Source organism: Aythya marila (assembly GCF_965140915.1).
Source record: "Aythya marila genome assembly, chromosome: Z".
Classification (NCBI taxonomy): Eukaryota; Metazoa; Chordata; class Aves; order Anseriformes; family Anatidae; genus Aythya; species Aythya marila.
In genome coordinates, this window is record NC_139080.1 from 21,188,568 (window position 1) to 21,198,830 (window position 10,263).

The following is a 10,263-nucleotide window of genomic DNA, read 5'->3' on the forward strand; positions in this document are numbered from 1 at the left end:
GGTGTGAGTCATTAGGAAGCCTTAAGTATAGCAGCACAGTAACAAATAAGTTCACTTTTTTGAACTGTAACTTGCTATAGTGTTGTAAATGCCAGAAAATGCGGATCTTAATCCTAATCAAGAAACTGATGGTTGGAAAGGTTTTACTTCTGGGTATTATCTGTTACTATCATTTGATGTCTCAATAACCTTTTGTGTCCTGAAACTGTGCTTAACTGTCTTGAATATAAATGCCTATTTTCATTCAAGCACTTCTGTTTTTTCTGTTGGCATTTATGTTATATCTACTACATTGATTTTGGGTGGAAGAAGGGCCATCAGTTGAGTCTCTGTTACTAGCCATCACCTCTGTCACAGTAGTCAACAACAATAATCTGAGTTTTCTAAGTGCAAGTACTCATTGGTGGATAAGACTGTAGATTGATACGTACTCAAATTCTTTCTTCAGTATTAGAAAGTGGAGCCTGAAAAGTAACTCTAAAGGCAATTTTCCCCATCACTGCTGTTCAGGACACTAACATTAGAATATGGAACATTATTCAAGACTGGTAGGCTAAAGTTTAAGGACTTTTAAAAAGGAGATCATAGTTGAACACTGAAATGCCCTTCTTGAATGCCCGTCTCCCTTACTTTGCTAATCATTTGCAAGTGAAGAAAGTTGCAGTTGTGCATGCAGTAATATAGGAAAATATTTATATGTATTCTGGAGTATGATGGTGAACAATTTTCCTTCTTGACGTCTGTGTTTCAAAGACTGAAACGTTTTAGGTTTGTGGATGGTGCAGAAAATCTTGGTTGTCTAGACTAATGGATGGCTTAATTGTCCTGTGAATTCCTGCAGATGCCTGCTCGTAAAAGCAAATTTGCCAAATTTGGTCTTTTCAGATTTCCCCAAGAAAAGTGACTTTTCAGTATCTTTTTATACCCAGACAGGTACATTTCAGAAATAAGGTCAAATGTTCTTGTGGCTTCAGTTTTGCTGATGAGCAACCTAATGTAATAATGATTTAATGAAAGAGAATTTCTTCCTTATTTCAGGTTGCTAGTATTGGAATCTACAGCTCCTTCAGGAGACATGTCCCGCCCACACCACATTGCGTCAGTTGTTCCAAACCGGTATCCCCGCTGGTTCACCCTAAGTCACATTGAATCCCAGCAGTGTGAGCTGGCATCGACCATGCTAACAGCAGCCAAAGGTACAGTACTGTCAGTTACGTACGCAACTAAATGTATGCTTTTAATATTACATGAAGTAAACAGATTTAAAATTGTGTTTAAAGTTGTGTTTAGGAGTCCAAATTACACTCTGTCAGGAGCTCAAAATGGGAACAACTAGCTGAACTGACTTAAACTTGTCACTTAATCTTCTAGCAAAGTAGTTAAACTAGCTAGATGGTAGCCAGATGGGCTTGTTTTAAGGCTGAGGAGACAGCTTCTTGTTCTTCCGACACATTATGTAGACTGTGAGACCCAGGAGTGGACAAGTCACTTCTAAATTCACAAATTGGGATGACTTTTTGGTATGTGCTACACTAACACCATCAGGCACTAAAAGAGTTTGTGCTCCCTTGTATCTTTTGTTCATATGTGATTTAATTAAGGAATGTTTATAAAAACAAAATACATACGACTGAATCATCATGCTGTTCCTGCAGCAATGGCAAGCTCAATTATAATGGATCTCTTGATGTTCTGGGAACTTGTTCTGTTTTGCTGATTCTGTTTACATTTTGCAGGTGATGTTCGGAGGCTGGAAACAGTGTTAGAATCCATACAAAAAAATATTCACTCTTCATCACACATCTTCAAACTCGCCCAGGATGCATTTAAAATAGCAACACTCATGGACAGCTTGCCAGACATCACTCTTCTGAAAGTTTCACTGGAGTTGGGCCTTCAGGTATTTCTCTTGTTCATTATTACTATAGCAGAAGACAGGGATTTGGCCCTGTGTTGGTGGCACAGCCATTTGAGTCACTGAAAGCCATACTGTCTTGTGCTCTGTCTGGAGGTTTTAGATTTTGTTTGCTAATGTGAAGCACCATTGACCAGCAAACATAGAGCAAAGGTCTTCTCAGCCTCTTTGTGCCATTTGAGTGGAAAGAGATGGAAGTGGCTGGCTGCAGGGCATTCTTCTGTTAGGGGTAAGAGAAGACTCATGCAGTGAGGTCAGGAGTTTATGCTGGGGTGATCAGAAAGCAAAAGTATTCTGCTGTTAAAAAATGCACTAGATCTTTTGCATGGCCTCGAGGGGCTTCTTACTATTCTTCCCATTCTTCCCTGCCTTTTTTTCCCCAAATAAGATTTAGTAGGTGCTTGCTGAATTAGCACAGAAACCCAAGGTCAATCACAGTGTCCTGATTCTAAGGCAGATTGTGCTAACAGTAGCCCTCTCACTTTCTTCATCAAAATGCACTCCACATACTTTGAGATGGCCATCTGCATTAGACTCAGCTGGAAGTGTACAAGAGCCTCAGTTCAGTTTTAAGGCTCTTAGGAGAGACTTTACAAGCTAAAATGAGACAGCAAGCTTTAGGTATCTGGAGTGGTATTGCCGTACACTGTGATGAATCTTGGAGTTTACACAGTTCATTTCATCAAAAATAAATCTCTTCATCACTCTTCAGGGAGTTCTTCAAAACAACATGCAAAGATCAGGAAACCACTTATTACTTTGCTTCAGTAAACAAAGCTCCAAAGAATTCTGGGGAAAGGAAATTGTATCCCAGTTGCCTTTCATGCCCAAGGAAGGTAGTATTTGCCTATTCTAGACTTTTAGAAGCTAAAGTCATTAACCAGAAAGCTGAGATTCTGTATGCTTTCTTAGCCTTTCTTATTTTTAAGGTTGCTGTGGAAAACAGCTTCTTGTTTTGCATCTTGGTAGGTTTTTACTTGAAATGTTTGTTTACCTGAAAGAGAAAGATCTTTGTTTGACCTGTGAGTCACCTCAACCATTCACCAAGTATCATTTAGAGGAATCACTTTGGATTCCGCTTTATTTATGGATACCCCTGTGTGGTTGGTTGTGTCATCAGAATGTCTTCAGTGAGATTTAGTGAAAAAAAAAAATCATAAACTTGCACTTCCTATGAAAAGGTTCTTCACTGGGAGGGTGGGCAGGTATTGGAACAGGCTGCACAGGGAACAGGTCATGGCAGCGAGCTGCCAGAGTTCAAGAAGCGTTTGGACTGTGCTCTCAGACATCTGGTCTGATTTTGGGTGGTCTCTTCCAACTCAGGATATCGTATGATTCTGTGATTCTTCCTAAATCCAGAGCTTGGGATAAACTGGAGTAGAAATTGTCCACTGTTTTGTTCCAAGGTGATATCAACAATTTCATAACGTTCACTGGGATTTCTGTGACAGAAAAGCCTCTTAGATTGTTCTAAACTGAGGAGTAATGTATGGATTCCTGGGTTCTTTCTCCCTATTTCCACTGTCAGCACATGTTCTGTGACTCAGAGGGAAGATGTTTAAACTAGTTGTGGAAAGAGGTCATCAGCATGGGTAAATGGGCACAAAACTCCAGGTGTATTCTATCCTACAGAACCTTACTGGCACAGATGGTGTAAGATCTGCAATAGCGGGAGAAACATATTCCCATACTTGCTTATTGTATGGTACTTCCATGCAAGTATTACTGCACACATGCAGACACGTGCTGCTGGCAGAACTGCTGAGCAAATTAGTGCAGGTGATCATTCGATGCATATTTAGAAAGTGGTGTCCTTTCCTTTAAAGCCTATAAATAAGTATATAAACCTTTCAATGTGTATGGTAAAGGGATTTGGCCCTGCTGTGGAAGCTAATGGCTGACCGTTTCTTGCATCCCTTATGGGTAGTGAGATCTTCCATCCATAGTGTGGATGCTCCATCCCTGGAGGTGTTCAAGACCAGATTAGGTGAGGCCCTGAGCTATTTAGTGGGTGGTGTCCTCTCCCTTGGGAGGGGGTTGGAATTAGATCCCTTAGATTAGGATCCCATAGAATTAGAGAATGGTCCCTTTCAGCCCAGGCCATTCTATGATTCTGTGATCTTCCATTCTTCTAGAGTAAGAAACTTTAAAAAATCTACCAGGACAAAGTCAGGTTTATTCCCAGTGGAGAGACATTAGCTTTCAGACAAGCTATGTGATCCACAGAGGTCTCATGTCATTTCCAGATTCATTGACCTGTTGAGAAGCTCTCTTCAATTGATAGCGTCGGTCTTGGACAGATCTGAAACTTTTTTTTTTTTTTTTTTTTTTTTTTAAGAAGAGGTGTGTCAAGAAGAACATAAGTGAGATAGTTCTTTGGATACATGCATTATGGTATAAATTAATTTCAGCTCCTCCTTGATCAAGACATCAATACATGCTTTATTTGAAATCCTTGTGTTTTTTTGTTTGTTTAAAATCATCAGTAAGGGCCCCCTCTCATACTGTTCTCATCAGTTTAATCAAATTAAAACGACCTGATTCCAAAACAGTTCAAATCAAACTTTTCTGGGTCAAGGAACTAGATATAATACTGTGCTTTGCTCTTAAGTTAGGACTGTCTACACCAGAGTTGTTATTATGCCCACTGTGCTTATGGAAGACTCTTGAGACTAATCTGTGTACAGACCACCGCAGAGAGGAAAGTCATCAGAGAAGGCTTTCAGAGAAGTCATCATACATACCCTTTTTAAACCTTTTTCCTTCATCCATCAATAGCAGAATTCAGTCCATAAAGCTCTCTTGTTCTTGGATTCGCTCTAGTTGGGGGGAAGCTGAAAATTCATCTTGAATGTTGGAAGAGCATTACCCTTTAATTTTGTGCACATAAGTAAAGGAAGTCACCTAGATTCATTCTCTTTGATAGAAAGAATAGGACATTATGGCACTCCTGAGTCATTTGACTTGCAGATTCCTCTTCTTCTTCCAGAAATAGTTTAATCAAATGGGTGTTTCCATGCTCTATATTAGCTATATTTTCATATTTAAAACCATGTTGAGTTGGTCCTTACGGATCAGTTTGCTTTGTTTTAAAATGCTATTCTCTGCTCTAGCGTTTAGATTACTGTTCAGTCAAACTGATATCGCAGTGTTTGAGGCCAACAAAGCCAACAAATTTCTTACAAAACAACCAGTTACCAAGCTCCCAAGCTACGAATGCTTAGGGGCTAGTGTGGCATCACTGGTGGTTGCTTATAACCACACTTCTTAAAGATTTTCTGTTATTTCATGCTCCTCAATAGGCTTTCCATATTCTTAATTATCCTCTCTACAGCTGAGGACTAAAAGAGGTGACAGGAGTAGCTGGTATGACAGAGGGCTACATGCCACTTTGAAATCACTTTAGTATTGTGAGGGCAAAGAATTGAGAACCCTCTTGCAAGTGCTGCTGACTCCAATCTGTTTAGTGAGTGTATTTTATGACTTTAATATGTATAGTTCGTTGCTGAGAGCTTTATGATTGACCTACTATGCTTTTTATTTCATTGCTACAAGTAGTAATGCCATGGTATCATCACTGATGTTGTAAGGGGAAAGCTGCTACTTTCTTGACTGAAGTCTATGGGGACTGTTCAATTAGCTGAAGCAAGCTTTCTCTCTGTGCAGTGCATTATTTTTTTTCTGAATAAAAGTATTTGCACACATTTTGAAAAGCAACCTAGGCAGTAACTGCAAGTGGTATAAAACATGGGCACTACAATCAAAGCTTTAAAATCTCCTTTTTCTGTGTTTCTGATGGTTTTATGATGGGATTTCTTCACAGGGTATACCACTCAGGTAGAGAAGTCATCCCTATGAGAGTTTTAGTAATATCTCAATATATTTGGAAGTATACGTGTATCACTGTAGAAGTAGCAGGCAGTTGAATCTCAGTAGAGCCTTAGGTGCTGTCTGTATTGTTGAAGTCAATGAAAAGAAACGCACATGTAAGGGAAAATTGGATGGGTTAGTTTGTCCAACAAGAGTGGACATGTTTCCACTTTAAAGACTACCTTTCATAGAGGGAAGAGGCACAACAGAATTTCATTTGAATCATTAGTAATTGATTAGGCTTTGTTTTGTTTTTGTTCTTCCCTAGTATAACAGTCTCTCATTTAGACTTGAAAGACCTGCAGTTGGAATTACTCTCTGCATGCCCTTCTAAAGTAGCTGAGCAGTATTTTTCAAATCTTTTGACATACCAGTTGAAAAGAGGTAACAGTGAAAAGGGCAAGAGTCTGCCGTTTTGAATCACAATGTATCTGAATAACTTAAATACCTATTTTTTGGTATATTGTCTTGGTTTTGCAATAGGATTAATTTGTGTTGTTTTAATAGGTGATGCGGATGACACTGTCAACACTGAATTGGCGACGGCGGGAAATGGTGAGGTGGTTGGTAACATGTGCAACAGAAGTAGGTATGTTCTGAGATACTACTCAAGGGCTCCTGCCTTTTCATCAGTTAATCTTAGATGGATTGATCCTGCTTGTCAATGCCTAGCCTCTGGAAATGTCTCACACTTTTCTTGATCTATAAAATTCTTTCATGTAGAAGATGTTTATTGAGTGTTTTTCTATAGCACATGATAGAATAGGCACAGGCCAAGTGAGACAACAGTTGAGTAATGCAGTGTGACTTGTTCCCTCCACAAGATAGAGGGATGTATTACCTCCTGGGAGATATCCAAGGTTTCCCCTTCTTCCTTGCATGCTCTCTCCGGGTTTGAGGTTGCAGCAGAGAAGAGGCTCATTGTTACGGGCTGCTGCACCGTGTTTCAACTTTGCTTTCTCTGAAAGGCCAAGTTTGGGGTGCAGGAGAGATAGTTATCTGGTCAGCTGTGGAGAGGAGGAAAAAGAAAACAGATGAATGAAATGCTGACAATGCTTCCCACTCTGTGGGAAGAGATCCTCATTTTCTTATTTTTATTTTTTTGGGACCCTGGATAAATCCAAGCTTAGAGTGTTACGTGGTCATGACATTGTGCAACCCTTTGCTCAGCACTGGAAAGCAAACCAAATAGTAATGTACCTCTTGTTTAAATGTGCAAGGTAAAAAAAGGTGGGAGCAGAATCCACCTCATATTCAGAGGAGGACAGCAGTGGAATATTAGTACACGCAGCAGGATATTATTTTCACTTCTTTGTGTTGATGAGACATCCCTTAGCTTCTATATTCCAGATTACCATGTGCAAGATGAGGATACAAAATCCAAAAGCGAATATGGGGGCATTAAAAACTAACTGTAAAAAAAAATAAAATAATAAAAAATCAGCAGCTGTGATATTAGGGACAACATAAATAATATGAAAAGGGAACAGTTTTAATTGTCTGTAGAGGTATTTCTGGAAGGCATGCTTTCCTACTGCATTTACTCCTTTTTCATGTGTTCAGGTTGGATTGTGTCTCGTAGATACTTCTTCATTTCAGAACTTCATAAGATTGCTGATGCTTATTCTCTGAATTAGTTTCTTTGCTTTATGCTTAACTGGGAAATTCATGTTGCCAGTGTCTTAGGAAAATACAGTTTGCCTTTGTATGCCCTCAGCCAGAAAGCGTTTCTTGTCTGCAAATTTTCATGCAATGCTCGTTTTATTGTTTTTATATCTTTGCTATGATAATTATTACTGAAGTTATCTTACAGATATTAGTGTCATGGTATTATTTTGTGCAGTTTCATATTGGCAAATAAAATGCTGGTTGTAATACTCCTTTAAATTAGTTTACATATTCTAATAGAGGTATCCCATAAGGAACCTATAATGTCATGCAAAGTACTCTTGAGACTTAATCAAGTTGGTAAAGCAAGGAATCTGTTTATAAATGAAGATCTTTTATTCTCTGGCTATGCTGAATTTTTGCACATGAGTTAAGGGGCGTGCAGGAAGCATCAGAGTCCTACAGAGAAAATGAGGACCTCTGGGTGTGGTTTAGGTGGGCTCACAGATGTGCATAAACTGCCTCTAGCAATAATAAAGCACTCTAGTTGGCTATAAGGTTCAATTTATGGAACCCATCAGTCACCATTCCCCCTTCCTCCCCCTGCCAAACAAACAAACACGCACACACGCCAGGAACAAAATGATTCTAAGGAAAATACCTATTTCAGATAATAGCCAGTAGTACATATTGCTCCAAGTATTTCCCTAGTAAAGAGCTTGATATTTAAGTGCATATGAATATGATACAAGATATATCGAAAAACCTGTTGGGAGAGGATGGGAGCATTAGGATTTTCATGTCCTTTTTTTCTTTTTTTTTTTTTTTAAGGGCATACTTAATATTAGATGCCATGGTGTAGATGCTAAATGGAGCCATTTAGCATGTTTTCACATTCTTTTGTGTGTGCGCTGTACCTTGAGATGCACATTGAGAAAAGGAGTTAAAATTGCCATTTAAAAATGTTTAATGTAGTAAAAGCTGCTTTTGAGTGATGTGAGGAGACCAAATGAGTCGGAACTTGTTACCCAAATGGTCTTAAATACAAGTAAAACAGCACAGTTGTCACACCAGGAAATTAAGGCTTATCTTGAAGGCTTTTTTTGTTGTTCTCTGCATTTCAGTGATTGCCTCGGAGTTTGCACAGTAGCCTTTGTTTTAATGTCCTTTTCCAGCCATGTTACATGGGCCGGTCTTTCTTGCTGAGGCACATCCCCTTGGATGTACCGGTAACCTCCTAGACCTTGCTGAAAATGTGATTTCTTGCTGAACATCTGTATAGCTAAGTTTTATCAGTTGTGGCTAATCCTTTCTTTCTCTTCCAGGCGTTTATGCACTGGATAGCATCATGCAAAACTGGTTTACACTTTTCACTCCAACTGAAGCCACTAGTATTGTTGCTACAACAGTGATGTCCAACAGCACCATCGTCCGTCTGCATCTGGACTGCCATCAGCAGGAGAAGCTGGCCGGCAGTGCTAGGACGCTTGCCCTACAGTGTGCCATGAAGGATCCTCAAAACTGTGCCCTCTCTGCACTGACATTATGTGAAAAGGATCACATAGCTTTTGAGACCGCTTACCAAATTGTTCTAGATGCTGCTACAACCGGCATGAGCTACTCGCAGCTTTTTACTATAGCACGATACATGGAGCACCGTGGTTACCCCATGCGGGCCTACAAGCTGGCCACTTTGGCCATGACGCATCTCAACCTGAGTTACAATCAGGACACACACCCTGCCATTAATGACGTTCTGTGGGCATGTGCGCTCAGCCACTCCCTTGGGAAAAATGAGCTAGCAGCTATAATACCTCTGGTGGTCAAAAGTGTCAAATGTGCAACAGTACTGTCAGACATTTTGCGTAGGTGTACTTTGACCACTCCTGGCATGGTGGGACTTCATGGAAGGAGGAACTCTGGTAAGCTCATGTCACTGGACAAAGCCCCTTTAAGGCAACTCTTGGATGCTACGATTGGAGCCTACATTAATACGACTCATTCACGTCTCACTCACATCAGCCCTCGACACTATAGTGAGTTTATAGAGTTCCTCAGCAAGGCCCGAGAGACCTTCTTAATGGCTCATGATGGACACATCCAGTTTACACAGTTTATTGACAACCTAAAACAAATCTACAAAGGCAAAAAGAAACTGATGATGTTGGTTCGTGAGCGGTTTGGTTGACGAAAATGTGTGAATGGGGGGGGGAGGGAGGGGGAGGGAAGGGGTGGTTTGTTTTTACTTGAGCCTGCCTTTGTATCCTTTTTAACTTAAAGAAACAGAGCCACACCGGTATTATATGTGTATAGTTATATTGAGTTTGCAAACTAAACTGTCATGTTGTGAAAGTTTGTGTGTTTAATTTTTTTTTTCCTTTTTTCTGTTTTGTATGAGAGAGAGGTTAAAAAAAGTTTGGTTTACACTGAGTATATGTTGTCAAGTGGCAAAAGCCCACATCACTCTCCTGTTCTTTCTGTATACGTTCACAGCCTCAAAAACAAACATATATTGCAATGGCTTTAAAAACCAAACAAAACACCTCCATCCTGTGATAAGTACCTCGAATGGATTCAGCTTTACTCCTTTGTAACTCATCCTTACATTTCAGCGTATTTAAACAAACCAACAAATGAAATACTAATAGTTAAAAGGCTGACCACGTGGCTTTGCAGTGCTGTTCATCCAGAAGCATGGCACACAATGCTTGTGCATGTGGAAACTTAGCGACTGTCAACATACATTCTCAGGGATTTATCAGAAAAATTAAAAAAAGAATGAGAGCATTTATTGTACTGTATATATATTATAGTATATGTCTGAATATTGAAAAATATAACATTAACTAATTTATAAAAAAAATCTATGT

General features: G+C 39.6%; 1 protein-coding gene across 2 annotated transcripts in view; it reads left to right on the forward strand.

Moving 5' to 3' along the window:
* Positions 1-9,590, forward strand: part of ZSWIM6 (zinc finger SWIM-type containing 6) — a 112,629-nt gene extending 103,039 nt beyond the window's left edge. For both annotated transcript variants that reach the window (XM_082783132.1, XM_082783133.1), the window contains 4 exons: positions 1,039-1,196; positions 1,737-1,900; positions 6,293-6,374; positions 8,719-9,590. In XM_082783132.1, coding sequence (XP_082639258.1) covers positions 1,039-1,196; positions 1,737-1,900; positions 6,293-6,374; positions 8,719-9,581 — 1,267 coding nt within the window. In that variant the 3' untranslated portion in view covers positions 9,582-9,590. The remainder of the gene's footprint in view (positions 1-1,038; positions 1,197-1,736; positions 1,901-6,292; positions 6,375-8,718) is intronic.
* Positions 9,591-10,263: the final 673 nt, after the last annotated feature.